At 35.0% G+C, this 19,379-nt stretch overlaps 1 protein-coding gene across 2 annotated transcripts in view; it reads right to left on the bottom strand.

Moving 5' to 3' along the window:
- Nucleotides 1–7,077, bottom strand: part of pdgfd (platelet derived growth factor d) — a 33,382-nt gene extending 26,305 nt beyond the window's left edge. Inside the window, exon 1 of one of the 2 annotated variants that reach the window (XM_048160944.1) lies at nt 6,519–7,077. In XM_048160944.1, coding sequence (XP_048016901.1) covers nt 6,519–6,735 — 217 coding nt within the window. In that variant the 5' untranslated portion in view covers nt 6,736–7,077. The remainder of the gene's footprint in view (nt 1–6,518) is intronic. The other variant, XM_048160945.1, reaches the window with a different exon arrangement.
- Nucleotides 7,078–19,379: the final 12,302 nt, after the last annotated feature.

Genomic DNA, 19,379 nt, shown 5'->3' with positions numbered 1-19,379 from the left:
CATGCCCAGGTCATATTTCACATCTTAGTATTATTGAAATAAAAATTATTTATTTATTTATATATTATATTAAATATATTATATTAAAACAAATAAAAAAAATTAAGTACATACATAAATTAATTAATTGAATTAAATTAAAAAAAAAATCACAAATAAATTCATATTTTTTCATAAACAAAATGGCTATTTCAGGACCATTTTAATTATGTAACATTTTTTTATTTCTTCCTTTTGATCTTGGGGTGAAATACACCCCGCACATTCCTCTACAGTTAAATCCATTGTAAGACATGAAGAATTTCCTAGGACAGGAGTTCAGAAAGCATGTGTTTCTATTGACAGATAGAGGTCAGAGGTCAAACAGAGGCATAAAACTTTATGACGCATCGGTGTGACCCTGCTGTCAGACGGTTTCAGCTGAACTTAGAGAAGCATCAAGACACACTCTGACTCCCACCCTGAGGACGAGACGATGAGTGTGTGTGTGCGCATCTATTTCTAGTTTCTCTCACCTCGCGTGCTGCTCTGTGCTTGAGTGAGAGATCACGCTGAAACTGTTACACAGTTGGAACCCAAAGCAGAATCTATTCCTGGACATCTAGAGTCACACTAAACACACGTTATATCAGCACAATCATCTCAGCATATTAATGTACTAATATTATATTGGAACTTTTGTTCTTGTACCCATGGCAACCAAATGTTCCATTAGAATTTACTGTGGAGATTAAACAGAACAGTTGAACGACATCATTAACAGACTCGTGCCTGCAGAACCAGTACATTCTATTTAAAAATATATTTTATGATGAGTCATTACTACATGCAAAGCTAAATCTGTGACTATTTTCATGGAATCAAACACATTTCACCCCAAGCTTGTTTCTGCTATGAAATAAAAAATAAAAAGGTAATTGCAACTTTTTATCTCACAATTTTGACTATTTTCTTAGAATTGCACGATGTAAAGTCAGAATTGTGAGGTAAAAACTCGCAATTGCGAGAAAAAGTCAGAATTGCGACTTTAAAACAATTCTGACTTTATAACTGGCGATTCTGACTTTATATCGCACAATCCTGACTTTATAATTCTCTTAATTCTGACTTTAAATTCTCGCAATCCTGACTTTATATCATGCAATCCTGACTTTATATCATGCAATCCTGACTTTATATCTCGCAATCCTGACTTTATATCTCGCAATCCTGACTTTATAATTCTCTCAATCCTGACTTTATATCATGCAATCCTGACTTTATATCATGCAATCCTGACTTTATATCATGCAATCCTGACTTTATATCTCGCAATCCTGACTTTATATCTCGCAATCCTGACTTTATATCTCGCAATCCTGACTTTATAATTCTCTCAATCCTGACTTTATATCATGCAATCCTGACTTTATATCATGCAATCCTGACTTTATATCTCGCAAATCCTGACTTTATATCTCGCAATCCTGACTTTATATCTCGCAATCCTGACTTTATAATTCTCTTAATCCTGACTTTAAATTCTCTCAATCCTGACTTTATATCTCGCAATCCTGACTTTATAATTCTCTCAATCCTGACTTTAAATTCTCGCAATCCTGACTTTATATCATGCAATCCTGACTTTATATCTCGCAATCCTGACTTTATAATTCTCTCAATCCTGACTTTATATCATGCAATCCTGACTTTATATCATGCAATCCTGACTTTATATCATGCAATCCTGACTTTATAATTCTCGCAATCCTGACTTTAAATTCTCGCAATCCTGACTTTAAATTCTCGCAATCCTGACTTTATATCCCTTTATATCCCGCAATCCTGACTTTATATCTCGCAATCCTGATTTTATATCATGCAATCCTGACTTTATATCTCGCAATCCTGACTTTAAATTCTCGCAATCCTGACTTTATATCTCGCAATCCTGACTTTATATCTCGCAATTCTGACTTTATAATTTTTATATCTCGCAATTGCAATCCTGACTTTATATCCCGCAATCCTGACTTTATATCTCGCAATCCTGATTTTATTGCAATCCTGACTTTAAATTCTCGATACTTTAAATTCTCGCAATCACAATTATCTTTTATCTCGCAATCCTGACTTTATATCTCGCAATCCTGACTTTATATCTCGCAATTCTGACTTTATAATTTGCAATTGCGAAAAAAAACGTCAGAATTGTGAGATAAAGTCACAATTAACTTTTGTATTTTTTTTATTTAGTGGTGGAAACAAGTTCATACAAATGTTTATGGTAAAATTACAAAAAAAATAAAGAGAAATGTATTCCTGCACTGAACAGAATGCAATGTACTTGAAAACAACAGTAATTAGATTATTTTTTAAATTATGGTAATGAGAATCAAAGGGCTTATGCATTACGAAAATAATTCTTGATTTAACCAAACAGTAAATTTATGCAATAAATCAAACCTCACCTTTTTATTAATTTCGAGTACATAATTGTTATTTTGCTGTTTTGAAGTCTGTTGACTTTTTTTAAATAAGCTATTTCATTGTAATGGGTTTGTTACTTGTTTTCACTTTCCTGCATTAATTATATTATGCCGAACACAAAGCGCCGTATGTTCCTGGAAGGATTTGGCAAAGGAAAGAGTTTAACTGGCTGATATTATTCCTCACAACACGCTGATGTTGAACAGTACAAACATATAGTTCAAAAATAAAAACACGTGACACGCAGGAAACAAGCCTCTGGTGCAGCGAGCACATGTTTAACTGAGATAATGAAGCGTATGCGTCTGTATTATTTTGCATCCCTGATCAGATCCTTCTTATTAGTATCTGGAGAGTGTTGACAATAGACACACAGACACACACACACACACACACACACACACACACACACACACACACACACAATCTAGGGCATCACTTGTGAGGAAGTAAATCAATTAGACTTCAACTGCAGCGTCATGAAACGAGGCCTTCAACACTCCAGCCAGCTCTCATTAACACAAGATACTGAACACACTCACATCCACTAAACACATCTGTTCTGACATCTGATCTCTCTTTATATGGCCACTTTCTGTGCTTCGTGTCATTTACACACACACACCTAAACCTTGACCCCTTGTGTTTTAGTTAAATTGCATTTGACTGATTAAAAAGGCAACGATGAAGCAAACATGGAGCAACTGCCCCTGCAATAAATGGGAATAATAATGGATGGTTTTCTTCTTGACTGCAATAAAACAACTTAGTAGGGCTCTATAAAATCTGTTTTATTCACTTAATTTTTCCCAAATTTTGTGTTTTCTGTCTGGATTCTACTTTAAGTTTTAATCATCAAAATCATGTCTAATAAATTGAATTGATCAAACTTCAATAATAATTTATTAAATTGTTCATTTATTACATTATTAAATGTATTAATTTAATTAAATTTATTAAAATGTTAAAAAATAGGGCCTCATGAAATTTATTATTATTATTTTTACAAATTCCATTTTATTTTTCCACAAATCTTGTTTCATTTTTTCAGCATTCTGCGTTTTATAATTAAATATCCAGTATATTTACCAACAAAAACTGTGGTAATTAAATTAATTCACAAAAATTTACAATTTTAATAACTGAATTAATTAATTTAATATTAACTTAACATTTAACAATATTAGGGCCCTATGAAAAAAAATTGTTTTAATTTTTCAAGATTCTCTTTTACGATTTTACACAGATTTATTGTAAAAAAAATAAATAAATAATGGTAATCAATTGAATTCAGAAAACGTTAATATTTTGATAATTTAATAAACTTTTAACAATATTAGGGACTTTAAAAACTTTTAATTTTGTCACAAATTCCATTTTATTTTAATAAAAATTATGTTTTAATTTTTACCATTTTATACAGATTTACCACCAAAAACTGTGGTAATTAAATGAATTCATAAAATTTAACAAACTATTATTTTAATACAGTTTTATCCATATAAGGGCCCTTAGAAAACTTTTTTAATTTTTTCACAAATTCCAATTTACTTTTCCACAAATTCTGTTTGGAATTTTTCTGAAATTTTACGATTTAATATAAATCCATCATCAAAAACTGGTAATCAAATCAATTTATAAAACTTACCATTTTAATTAAACTAACAATTTAATCCACCTTTAAAATTTGACTCAAATGGAAACAACAATTCCTTTACAGCAATACGCTGCATTTTTATTTTTGGCAAATAAAGTGCTGAAGCAGACAGTTTGGAGTATGTAGGAAATATGGGAAATATGGAAGTTTGATCTATTTTTCCTGATAAACTTGTGTATATATATACTCATGACACCATTGTTTCTAGGATAAGAATCCATAAAGTCATGTGCATGCTTTAAAATCACAGATATAATGTGAATCAGACGCGTGTCGTCACACAGAGAAGCAGCTCACAGATGTCTGACTTCATGAGGGAAACACTGAGCTAATGGAGATGAAACACCCACTGCTGAAACATGCCAAACCTGAGACATGAACCGCTGCTGCTCAGTATTTAACACACGCTCACACACACAGACGATACCAGCAGACAGTGTGTGGGATACACAGACAAAAAATTTGCTGAGTAAAGATGCATCTTCCTGTTTGTGTATAAAAATGGCAGAATGCGTCTCACTTTCTGAAGCAGAAACAGGCTGTCGCTCACAAACGACTTGATGGAAACACCTTCAAACATTTAAGATTCAAGTCCATTTTTGTCAATATAAAAACACACAAACTCAGTGTGTGTGTGTGTGTGTGTGTGTTGTGGGGAATCCCACACCAGATTCCTCAACACTGATGGCTGGGTGTGGGTCCGGGACACCCTGTGACTCACTGCCCTAAAATAATTATATTTCAGCTGTTTAACACTCATTCTTGTACATCTGTCTTTGTGAGGACATTCACGCACACATCTCTAGCTCCTTACTCTAACCCTAGCCATCACAACTAAGTGCCTAACCCGAACCCTTACCCTAAACCAACCCATAACCTGATCTTCAAAACCAAACTTTGACCCTCAAACAGGCCTTTAAAGGCTCTCAGAAAGTGAGGAATGGCCAAAAAGTCCTCACTCATGGTCTAAAACTCAAACTGGTCTTCACAGATATAGTTGTACATGTACACACACACACACAAACCATAAACCATATTTGAAATAAAATAAATATTGAGTGAAATAAAATAAAATAAAATAAAATAAAAAAAAAAAAAAAAAAAATATTGTAAACTTATTACATTTCAGCTAGTTGCTGGAGCAACATCTCATTTTCATTTAGTTTAACTTAATGTACTAAAATATCTAAAACTAAAGTTAATAAAAAAAAAACTATAAACATACTTTAAAAAACACTAATAAAAATGACAAAAAAACAACAAAAATCACTAAAACATGAACTAAAATTAAGATAAATATGGAAAATACAAAAATAAAAATTACATAACACTGATTCAGAGACTAAAATGAATATTTATGTTTGAAATAATTCACCCGTCGCACTGCAAGACTTTAAATGAACCAGGAATGACTAAAAATAGATTCAAAGATTCCAAAATAAATTCAAAATTCCAAAGGTTCTAAATAGTAAAGATCTTAATGTTTGAAAAATCCATGGTGGCCTATTTATCAACTACCCTAATATCCCCAGAGGACATTCATTACAGGTGTCAGACACCTGTTGAACAACACACACACACACACACACACACACACAGCTGACCTCAAAAGTGTCTGAAGTATTTAACATCATCACATTATTGATGACAGTTTGTATAAACCAATGTCAATGTCAAACCAATATCAAAACCGATTTACACTGCATTCAAGCTATGCATTTCTATCAGTTCACAGATGACCTTGCATCATGCTCGACTGTTTGAGCTCCAGAAATACAAAAACAGGTTCAGATTTACAGGTTATATCAGTGCAGAGAGGAACAAAGCTGTTGAAATCAGGCATGTGAAGATCAGAGAGCTGTAAACCTGTCCAAACAAGCTCGAGCTGATCACAACACAAACTCAAACTGAGTAACATTCACATCCACAGTGACCACAGGAAGCATCTGAACCCTTACAGCACTCCAAAACGCCATTCGTGAGAAGATCACAAAACATCAAAGCAAGAGCCATCCGAGCTGAACTAATGGCACTTGTCTGAGTATATCAGCAGACACTATAGTTATTGCATTGATTAAATAACAAATCACAAGTGTCATACTGTAAAGACAGACAGCACAAGCATTTTATACAAGTAAAACATTCGGCAAACAGAGTTATGCATGGTTATAAACGAAAAAACAATCGATTTAGCGTTAAAAACAAAGGCAAATGCCACTTTGTGTGCAGTAATGTGATCAACTACACCTGCTAACTAAGACACCTGTGAACTTGACTTCATACATGCACCAAAAACACTTAAATACTTCAAAAATGACAGCATTTGAGCTCAGATGACACTTGCTTTGTGACACGCAGACGTTCCTAATACTTTTGGGGTCCCAAAACTCACCATTGCTGCGTGTGTTTGCAGCCCTCAGCGCTTTGGAGGACATCACCTGGGCCTGTGTGGGGTAATGTTCACCGCTCAGCACCGCGATGAGGGAGCACACGAGCAGCCACATGAGTTGGAACCGAACCGTCCGCTGATCCATGATCCCGGAGAGCGACATGAACCCGGAGTTTCCACCGCTGCGCAGCGCGTCCACGGATCCAGAGAACAGGTTCATATAAACCAAGCCACGGAATCCAAAGACTTCAACTTTATCTGCTTCTGTCCCGTTTGACCTCGAGCTTATAATTCCAGCAGAGTACTTTCCATTCCTTGAACATTCACTGAAACTCGAGGACGCGTGAAGAGTGTCCTGTTGGAAAAGTGGTCAACAATAACGCGCGCGGTGCTGATGGACTCCCAGAGTTCACACATCAAACTCCTGCTGAAAGATCGGCTGATTGAGCTGCTGAGAGATGGAAGGAGAAAGAAAGGAAGCCCAGGAGGGCTGGACCCCCTTCATCCAGTCAGGACGAGGAAATAACGCCCGTGGGGCGCGTTTTACTGACTGTTTGGTGGAATGCTTTCCCTCGGTGCGTAACGCTGCCACTCTTTTCCTGTTTGTTTCGCCGCGAGGAAAGTTTTGAGGACTTTCCCTGAGGAGAAACAAACGCATGGGATTCACACTTGCAAACTGCAGGCCATGACATGATCGGCTTTCAGAACGTTTCTGAGACATGTGTTGCAATACAAAGTATAATGCAGAGAAATATAATGCTTTTTTGCACACTTTTAAGGGAACAATTGCACCTTGACGGAAGCCCTTATCTGATGAGGACATTTCCGCTCTCTGGGATATGAATTATGGGATGTGGTTGCTATGAAATAATAACTTTCTACTTTCTTCACTGTTTCTTTTAAAGTCCCCCTGTCGTGAAAATCAAGTTTGTAATGTTGTTTATATGTCTATGTGGTGATTTAAATATGTTTTAAGACAAACCATGTGCAAATTCATATGTCAAAGCAGTGTTGGGGAAAGTTACTTTTAAAAGTAATGCATTACAATATTGCGTTACTCCCTAAAAAAGTAACTAATTGCGTTCGTTACTTTTTATGAAAAGTAATCCATTACATTACTTTTGCGTTACTTTTTCTCACTGGGGCTGGGCTTGTTTGTTTTTTAATAACAACAAAAAAGTTCTATTTTTGGCAAAAAGGCCCTTTCACACCAAAAGTGAAATGAATAAGCCTCAGGCTGAAGGAAAAACATATTTACACCTGTACAGTAGGGGGCGCAGCTCAAACAAACCTTTCAGCTGTGCTGCCATTCTGGATTAAAGAAGAATAGGATACAGAAGAAGGAAGTTCTAGTTCTTATTTCTAAATCTAATCTAAAGTATTTTTTGCTTATTAGTATGGTTGAATTAGGTATATTGAAGGTCAGCAGCAAAGACATCGGTTAATAATTGAGATTAAATACATAAAGTATATTTGTGTAATTTAATATAGTTAATTATTACAGGTTTGCAAAAATTCTGAGATTGCATTTCACTGTTTTTATTCATTTTGAGGAATACTGAATGTTTTCGTGCAAGTGAGATGAGTAAAAGCATGTTCACATTTAGTCTAAAACTACAATAACCATCATGCTTACACAGCGCACACAACACCTCTGCACTTTATTTCTCTCAACATGGGGACAACATGTCAGTCAATAAATGTGAAAAAGTAACTTGCGTTACTTATTTGAAAAAGTAACTTAGATATTTTGTTGTAAATTGAAAAAGTAATGCGTTACTTTACTAGTTACTTTAAAAAGTAATCTGATTACGTAACTCAAGTTACTTGTAATGTGTTACCCCCAACACTGTTGCTGAGTATTTTCTCCTTAAAACTGCAGTGAAAAAACCCGCGGTTTGAAATCGCTGGTGTTTCTGACGTCACAAACTACCTTGTAACCAATCACGTCAACATGCTGGCGGGCTCATTAACAGCTAATTAGCGTGTAGATTTAGCAATATGGCAGGTGTATGATGTATATTATGATGTTATGATGAACTATATGCCTTTCTCCACTGATGTTCTGAGTTGTTCAAAGTGTTTCTAAGGATACTGATTGTTAGAAGACAGCTGTCTGACTGACATGGCGAACAGGAACATGTTTGTGTAACATTAAAAACACATTATTAGCTGTTTGATAACGTAGTCAAGCTAAAGGCTAATCATATTTATTACCGTTATGTGTCCGACGTTGTAAAGAGCGATACCATTGTGCAGCGTTTATCTTAGTAAGTTGACCGAGTGGATCTCTAGGCTTGTGTGAGTGAGTGGAGGCGGGGATAATTTGCATATTCATTGATCCGGGTATATTAAATGAGGCAAGGGTGTAGAGTTACATTCAAGTTATTTTAAGGCATGAAGACATTTTTTCACAGGAAAAAACGTTTAAATATGTCATTTTGGTGATCAAAGGGGTAAAATTATTGACTACAGGGGGACCCCCAATGCACAAAATGTCAATGTTATGGTCCTGTAAACATTTCCATAAAGCATAAAACTCATATAATTGACATGTATCTTACTAAATGAAACAATGACAGCATTATCATTAACAATTAGATTAGACAGTTTGGATTCATAAAGTGTCCATGTTTAAACATTTAATCTGAATCCCAGTATAGATTTCAGAAGGACAAAAGAGATTATATCATGCACGCATAATAACGAGGGTAAAGGACTTGACAGGTTCTCACATGCATTTCTGCCAAGTGTGGAGAAAAAACAGAATTCAGGTCTAGGCCTGAGTGAGAGTAAGAAAGCTGGTCTGATCCAGACTGTGCCCGCTTTATCTGACCCGGTCCTGTCCTGACCTCAGCTGACGGAGGGTGTGTCCTGATTTACCTCCTGAGGGACGCTGTGTGTGTGTGTGTGTGTGTGTGTGTGTGTGTGTGTGTGTGTGTGTGCGAGAGAGGTGTTGTGGGTAACCAGGGCCAGTGTACACAGTGTTGACACAGAAACTCTAGCGTACATCCTGATGTTTATCTTCATGTCTTTGTGTTTCTCACACAGACACACACATACACACACACACAAATATATACACTATGTGTTTACCTAAATGTGTTTGTACAGGAAACAGCCTGTTTATATTTTCCCTTTGCGCTAAACGCACGATTGCATGGCCACACTAACGGACAACACATTAAATGAGTGTTTTATCTAAGAGTTGCATGTGTAATTTTGTGTGGTGTTTGCACACACTTACAGTTCCATCACTAAGTATTAAACGTCCCAGTGTTTGTGTTGCAGACATGAATGATTCTCAAATCGTGTCTCTTTTTACTTGAGCCTAGCAACCACTGAAAACACCCTAGCAACCAGAACATTTAAGTAACCACATAGCAATGCACCTAGAAACATCTTAGCAAAATCATAGCAACACCATGGCAACCACTAAGTAATGCTGTGAAATCCTCCCAGAACATTCTAGCAACATCATAGCAACACCTTGGCAACGCTCTGAAAACCACTCAGAACATCCTAGCAACCAGAACATTTTCGTAACCGCATAGCAATGCACCTAAAAACACCTTAGCAACATAACAACACCCTGGCAACCACTAAGCAATTCTCTGAAAACCTTTGAGAAAACTCTAGCAACATCATAGCAACACCTTGGCAACCACTAAGCAATGCTCTGAAAACCACTCAGAACATCTTAGCAACCAGAACATTTTTGTAACTGCATAGCAATGCACCTAAAACACTTTAGCAACATCATAGCAACACCCTGGCAACCACAAAGCAATGCTCCTAAAACCACTCAGAACACTCTAGCAACATCATAGCAATACCCTGGCAACCACTAAGCAATGCTCTGAAAACCACTCAGAGCTCACTAACAACCAGAACATTTTAGTAATCGGATAGCAATGCACAGAAAAACCCCTTACCAACAACTTAGAAACCCCTTAGATTACCCTAGCAACCAGTTTCAGTACCTGCATAGCAATGCACCTAAGAACTCTATAGCAACACCTTAGCAACCATTAAGAAATGCTCTGCAAACCACTCAGAACACCCTAGAACATCATAGCAACACCCTGGCAACCACTGAGCAATACACTGAAAACCATTCAGAACACCCTAGCAACATCATAGCAACCCCCTGGCAACCACTAAGCAATGCACTGAAAACCACTCAGAACACCCTAGCAACCATAACATTTTAGTGACCGCATAGCAATGCATCTAAGAACTCTCTTGCAACATCATAGCAACACCCTGGCAACCACTAAGCAATCTCTGAAAACTACTCAGAACACCTTAACAATCAGGACATTTGTGTGACCGCATAGCAGTGCATCTAAAACACCTTAGCAACACCATGGCAACAACTCAGATTACCCTAGCAACCAGAAAGTTTCAGTACCTGCATAGCAATACACCTAAGAACTCTCTAGCAACACCCTGGCAACCTCTAAGAAATGCTCTGTAAACCACTCAGAATACCCTAGCAACATCATAGCAACACCCTGGCAACCACTAAGCAATACACTGAAAACCACTCAGAACACCCTAGCAACATCATAGCAACACCCTGGCAACCACTAAGCAATACACTGAAAACCACTCAGAACACCCTAGCAACAATAACATTTTAGTGACCGCATAGCAATGCAGCTAAGAACTCTCTTGCAACATCATAGCAACACCCTGGCAACCACTAAGCAATCTCTGAAAACTACTCAGAACACCCTAACAATCAGCACATTTGTGTGACTGCATAGCAGTGCATCTAAAACACCTTAGCAACACCATGGCATTGCACCTTGCAATGCACTTAAAACCACTCAGAACACCCTAGCAACCACTTTGCAATGGCATAGCAACCAATTTGAACACCCATGCAACATGCATACTGTAATACCATTCAGAATTGCATAGTAACGCCCTGGCAACCATTAACATTGTGGTGGTGAGTTATGCATGTGCAAGCACTTCTAACGTGTTTAAAATATTGTCCATAAAATAAAATGCTTAAATTTAGTTCTAACATCCTCTCCCTCTCTCTATTGTCCTGAAAGAGTTAATGCTCAGACATTCTGGAATGATTCCTGGATTCCCACAGCATTCCGCCACATTCCATGGGATTCCTCAGGGGCGACATCATAATCAAAGACGGCGGGTGACAAAGACGCCCAGTGTGGCATTGAACAACTGGAAACTCACGGACACAGAGAGAAAGACTGAGCGGCGCTCATAGAAATGTGTGTGTCTCACTGTTGATGAAGAGCAACATCACACACACAACAGCTTCATTGTCATGAAAATAATGTTATAATACTTTAAAGGCTTCAGGTGTGTGTGTGTGTGTGTGTTTTATTGGTCTTTTTTGGTGGCAAATGTCATGTTTTTGTGACATTCACACGCACAAGATTGTAGAGTGAATCCAGCCATTTCTTTAAACAAGTTCCTTCTCTTTTAACATGCCGTATGTGGAAGGTTTTATGGCAGCACTCAGAAGTCACATGATCAGTCTGGTCTGTAATTATTTCCTGTGTGGTGCAGTGGTTAAAGCTCTCAAAGCCTTTAGCCAGACAATTACAGGTGAAGTGGGAAATTTATGCACTACTACTGAAGTAAATTACACTTATGTCTCCTCTTCTATCCCGCCCCCTGTCTTGCACTGGTTAGACAAACTGATAGTCCCGCCCCCAAACTCTTGTCATTGGTTGAGTCAGAAGCTGCTCAAACAAACAGATCAGTGTTCTGAAAGTGTCACAGTGTTTCATTCTTCAGAAAGTCAAAAACAGACAAAATCGCACAGCAGCTTTAAACAACAGGCTGCTCATTCTGATGATCATTCTGATGTCACATGACATTTACGGCTCAACTGATTGGCTCAAATTTTTGTGCGCTCAGAATTATTTTATGACCTGTTGACTTGGAAAGTAATTGAAATACAAGATTATACTTTAAAAATAAATAATAAAAAAATATTAGCATACTATTAGTATACTACAGTATATAATATTAATATACTGTAAAAAAAATAATAATATGAAAATATTAATCATTACATGGAAATCAAGTCATTATGAAATATGAAATTATATTATACAAATATATAAATAATACAACATATATCAATAATTATTTGGAAATGAAGTAATTAGGAAATTAGAGATTATATTATAAAATAATATAAAATATATTCATAATTACCTGAAAATTAATTAATTTTGAAATATGAAATTCTATTATGAAAATATAAAAATAATACAAAATATATTAGTTATTGGATATGAAGTAATTGTGAACTTTTGGATTATATTATAAAAATAAATAACAAAAATATATTCATTACTTGGAAATTAAATAATAGGAAATTAGAGATTATATTATAAAAAATAATATAAAAATATATTAATAATTACTTGGAAATGAAGTAATTATGAAATTTGAGATTATATTATAAAAACAAATAACATAAAATATATAATTAATTATTTGGAAATGAAGTCATTAGGAAATTAGAGATTATATTATAAAATAATATAAAATATATTCATAATTACCTGAAAATATTAAAATAATATGAAAATTATTTAATAATTATTTGAAAACCAAGTAATTATGAAATATAATATTATATTATAAAAAATTTATAAAAAATAAATAACAAAATTAAATTATTCATTACTTGGAAATGAAGCAATTAGGAAATTAGAGATTATAAAAAAATATAAAAATAAATTAATAATTGCTTGGAAACCATGTAATTATGACATATGAGATTATATTATAAAAATAATATAAAAATAAATTAATAATTACCTGAAAATTAAGTAATTATGAAATAATAAATTCTATTATGAAAATAAAAAAATAATACAAAATATATTAGTTACTTGGATATGAAGTAATTGTGAAATTTTGGATTATATTATAAAAATAAATAACAAAAATATATTATTCATTGCTTGGAAATGAAATAATAGGAAATTAGAGATTATATTATAAAAATACTATAAAAATATATTAATAATTACTTGGAAATGAATTATGAAATTTGAAATTACATTATAAAAACAAGTATCATAAAGTATATTATTCATTACTTGGAAATTAAGTAAAATTAAAGATTACATAAAAATAATATGAAAATAATGTAATAATTATTTGAAAACCAAGTAATTATGAAATATAATATTATATTATAAAAAATAAATAACAAAAATATATTATTCATTACTTGGAAATGAAGCAATTGGGAAATTAGAGATTATAAAAAATAATATAAAAATAAATTAATAATTACTTGGAAACCATGTAATTATGACATGTGAGATTCTATTATAAAAAATAAATTAATAATTACCTGGAAATCAAGTAATAATGAAATATTATAAAAAAATATTAATATTGTATTATTTTATATATACAGACACACATCTGGACAACACATCTGGATTGATGACAGACGTTTGAAGGAATCTCTATCGCCCCCTTGAGCACTGAGGTTTATTAGCGCAACAGTTTGCATGTTTCTGACCTAACCCAACTCTTTTGTTGCATTATAAACAGCGATTAAAGAAAATGCACTGCAGACCCAAGAGCTGCGCGTGCGTGCGTGCGCGCGCGCACATTCACTTTATCTTCCCATCAATGCTATATCAAGATCATTTTCTCCGTGTGATTTATGATCAGGCTGTGGTGCGGTGTCATATTAATGTGAGGTTTGATAACTAAGCTCACCCGCAGCGCGCGCGCGCACACACACGCACGCGGATAAATATCAGTCCTTTACCGCAGCGGTGGGGCGTAATTCTGTCCCGCGTTTATGGAGTCGCTTCTCCCGCGAGATAAATCTGACAAACGGCGGGAAGGTGAGAGCTCGGACCTCATTTGAAGGCACTCAGACACGTGTGTGTGTGTGTGTGTGTGTGTGTGTGTGTGTGTGTGTGTGTGTGTTATTGATTGAGACCATTGAGTGGATTTGTATGGTTTATGACGTCCTGATGGAAGATAAATACATGTCAGACAGTGAGTGTGTTTAGAAATTCCCTCAACAGTAACCAAACTCGATTAGATTAACATGAATAATAAGACCTAAACGCATGGTGTGTGTGTGTGTGTGTGGTTATCACATTAGCTTTATTTAATCAGATCTCACCTGTGTTCCTGCCAGATGGCGGGAAAAATGCTGACTAGGTACTTTAACCCATATACACTGTCGCTCTGCAGCCTTAATTAGATAATTCATCAGTCCATCATTTAAACTGGCTCGTAATTAACAAAATCTTTATGACTGGACACAATGCGTTTGGTTAAAGCATAATTAGCATAAAAAAGTCTGACAGGACTTTGGTTAAAGAGGCGGGAAACGTATAGCTATCCGCTTGTGTGTGTGTTGGAGAGAGAAAGCAGAAGAGCACAACAGTGTGTGTTGGTGCAGTGACCTTGAAGGTCCGTCTCTGTTCTGCTAAAGTGTGTCCAGCTTCCCTTTCTATCCATTACACACACTTGCACACAGTGAGTTGCCTACCTAGACATCTTTTGTAGGTGCAATTAAAATGCAAAGGCTGTTCTGAAAGGTAGACGGTGACGCCATGCTGCCTTCTAAGATGCATTCTTATCACCAAATGTTAAAGCAGCATCATATTTCTCCAATGCAGAAGGCAATCCCAGAATGCATTGCGACGAGCTCAGTGAAGATATCCATCCTGGATGACATGAAAAATTATACATGTACAAAGATGAATACTTTGGGCAGAGCAAACTGTTAGTCGTAGAGACTTGAAGCGTCAGCAAGGTTCGGCCTGACGGGGGCGCTACAGCGGTGAAAAGTACAAAAATTATTCGGATTCACTGGTCGTTGCGGCGGAATTTTCAGGTATTTTGGATTATCTGAAAAACATAGTTTTGCAAACTAGTCCTAAGTTTTTGACCCGATCGGAACCAAACCAGTGCAGCGAGATTCTCCAGAGTCTGCTTGTCAATAAGTATAAAAAAAAGTTGAAATTCCAATTCACAATTCATCAAAACTTTCAAAGTGGGCAGAGCCGCTTTTACTAAAATGGCTATAACATGTGAACTGAATGAGAAATTTTCACCAAACTCAGCACATCTATATGAGCTCATTCTGTGGTCAGTGAAAAAGGATGTGGAAACTGGGCACATGGTGGCGCTATAACAGGGAAAAAACTTGGAAATGTCTATACTTGAAAATTGGCATGCAGTGTCTCCGTCTGAGGTGCCACGACTATCTATAGCCAAGTTTCCGTCCAGTTTTTGCGATGTTTTGTTATCGACAAAGCAAATAAGCACAAAAAAATATTTGCGAAATTTGCCATCTTGAGTTCAATATCGTGATAATACCGTATAACGTGGTAAAAGCTTCAACAATTAATCGCAACATGAAAATTTGATACCGTCACATGCCTATTTTCGACAATACATTTTTTTTTGGATGACGTCATCATGCATAATAATGGGTAATAAATTATTACGATAACAATATCGCGCATATTCAATGCCCACGATAACAATATCGCGCATATTCATTATTGTGATATATCGCATTACCGAATATCGGCACGTCTAGTCACAAATGTTTTCTTATATCACTAAAAAAAATCTGCTCTTGAGTAATTTCCATACAGAATTGCATCTAAAATATTTGTAAGGCTATCCAATTGGCCTTTTAACGATAAAATGGTGTGTGTGAAAAAAAAAAAGTATTGTCGCAAATAGGCATGTGACGGTATCAAATTTTCATGTTGCGATTAATTGTTGAAGCTTTTAGCACGTTATATGGTATTATCACGATATTGAAATAAGTAGTAGAACAGGTTTAAGAACTCTTTGTAATAACAAAAAGAACATTATGAATATTAAAATAAAATAATGCAATACACAAAAATATTTGTGTTGCTTTGTTTGTGGGGTTTCCGGGGTAACCGCTGCATTGCTGCTGTTCCATCAGTGCCCTCTGCTGTCAGAGAGTGAATGTGCACTTTCATTCAGCGCGTCTCTTTCACTCGTTCCACCATGTGTTTCTCATGAATGTTGGGCTTGTTTACATCTGAGCGCGTGTCCCTTTGACGCAGAATACAGCGGTGTTGTGCATTTTATACGGTTCATGGGGAAAGTATTCTTAAATACATTATAAAGAAAAACAAAAAACATGTAGGCTCCATAAAAAGTATTAATTTTAAGTCTTTTAAGTTTTAAATATTAAGTCTTTGCATATTGCAACAATATTTAACGCCTTGAACATGCAGTCAAGCCAGTCGCGGTTTGACGCGCTCGAGAACGCATCCAAAGCAGATCGTTCAAAGCAAAAAAAAAAAAATCGCTTTTGATTTTTTTCTCAGAGACAGATGCAGCCTTAACATTTTATTTGCGTATTTAACCTTTTTTTTTAATTGTCTGCATTAGCTAAATTGAGGCTTATTGTCACGTTCGAGCTTCTATTAGAGCTTTATTTTCCAACCGCTTTATTTTCCTAATTTATTTGAGATAAAATTCTATAGCCTATTAATAAATTGCACTTTTAAAATTATTTAATTTACAAGTGTCATGTTGATTTTCATTTGTCATGCACGTTAGCATAGGACCACTTCTGATCGTGAAATCGGTTCAGAGAAACGGTGCTTTAACGGGAGCAACACCGCGAACGTGGACGCTGCACGCTATAGGCCAATTCTGTCATGTGACCAAATTTATTTGCGTTAAAGCCCTTTTTCTCGACAAAACGTGTTTCCAAACCAGTTTTTCGACATTTTAAGTATCGACATAGAATTGATGCACTAAAGATAAACAGAAAAATATTGTGTCGACATTTGAGAAATTTTATCGACAAATGACATTTCCATCAGCTATATCGCTAAACATTTTGAAGCGCTAAACCTTTTCGCTAAAGCGCTAAATCCTTGGATGGAAACCTGGCTTATGAGGATATTGACGCATCTCAAAAAACATGTCCACAATCGGCCAATGAAATTTGAGCAGCTGACGGACAAGGTTAACGGAGGTCGATCGGAACGAAACTCACTGGGTCTATTTGACTCACGGCCCTAGAGTCCTGTGATAAATTCAAAAGAAATTGGCCACCAGGGGCGCCTTCGCATTTTTCACATACATAAAAGGGTCATGTGTTACGCAATTTTTGGCACACGCCCACGACATTCGTACCACATGGTACAACTCCTCATTCCGAGCAACTTTGCTTCTAGGACCACCGCTGTCCACCGAATCGTTCGATAAATATTAGAGATTTCAAAAATCAACTTTGGCAAACTAATCCTAGGTTTTTGGCTCAACCCCGATAACTGTTAATAAGCTTTAAAAACCATGCATTTCCAATGGTAAATTGCCTGTATTGGCTGTAAATGGTCTAAGTGGTTATTTGCTTGCAAAATAAAACATAATACCTTTTTATGCATGTGCTTAAAGGTCTTAAAGCGCTTGAACCCCGATAATTGGTGCTCGCAGCTATATTTTAACCTTATATTTGTGCATGCTGTGTATTTTTCTAATTATTAGAGCTCTACATTCACTAGGTTTTAGAACAGAGATGATGCCATTGCAGAAGTTTAAACACCATAACAAAGAGCTTCAGTGTCAAAAGAGTTCAGGCCTTTTCCTGATGAAATCCACCGCACAAATCACAACTCATCAGTCAGAACCGTCGTCAGACGCTGTATGCTTGCTGAATATCAACCAGTTTATACCACCCATACAATATAATAGAGCTGTCAAAAGATTCTTAAGAATTAAAGGAATGTTTCTTTTGGGTTTGATTCAAGTTAAGAAAACAAACAATCAAGTTGCATTTACAGTAATGAACTTACAATAGAACACTGTTCCAGGAAGAGGAACTACAAAAAGCCTTTTGACAGAAATCAACACACACTAATCATCTTCTCTTCATCTCTTGCAGTTTTCAACCAACACCTCTCGAATAACACCGACGGTGTATGTGTTAATGTATCTGTTTTTGGCTCCTGGTGATATGGAATAGATTATTATATCTCTTTCATCTCCAGGTAGATTCATTATGGATATTTGCAGCTGATTAGAGACATATTTTGTTAAATTTCTTAGTATTATTAATTAAACAAAACTCTGTGACTTATGACCTCTCGTGACTTATAACGCAGTGTTGTTTTCATTAACTAAATCTAAAGCTAAAACTATTAAAAATATTTTTGTTAATTGAAATAAATCTGAAATACAATAAAATTATTTCAGTTAGTTGCCAAGGCAACATCTTTTATCTAAAAAGTTACAAAATTATAAAAATGATAAAAGCACATAACAAAATTGCTAAAAAAAAATCAACTAAAATGAAAATAAAAAATGAAATCCAATTCAAAATATTAATAAAAATATAATATTATATAAACAATACTAAAATAACACTGATAAAATGGCAGCAAAAGCAAAATTATTAAAATTATTAAAAACACCAGTGTGTAATAAATAGTTAATACAACAGTATTATTAATAATAATATACTATATATTAATAATATAATAATATATTATTATAAATAATAATATAGTAATGTTATGCTATATTATTTATAACAATATAGTATAGTATATACATTAATATAGAATTCAAAAGTTGTGATATTCACAGGTCTCGATATATTTGACATTTTAAAAACAATAAAATGATCAAAATAGTGTTGTTTTTATCTCTTTCCTACTGTAGTAGTTTTATTAAAGCAAAAAGCAATTAAAGACTATATTTTACTGTAATTTAATTTAATTTAATTTTTAATTTATTTTTTTTATTTAATTTTACTGTAATTTAATTGACCACATTTTACTGTAATTTAATTGACCACATTTTTTTTAACCATGG

The sequence above is a fragment of the Megalobrama amblycephala genome, linkage group LG16 (genome assembly GCF_018812025.1).
Source record: "Megalobrama amblycephala isolate DHTTF-2021 linkage group LG16, ASM1881202v1, whole genome shotgun sequence".
Lineage (NCBI taxonomy): Eukaryota > Metazoa > Chordata > Actinopteri > Cypriniformes > Xenocyprididae > Megalobrama > Megalobrama amblycephala.
This window is presented reverse-complemented; position numbering and strand designations above follow the sequence as displayed.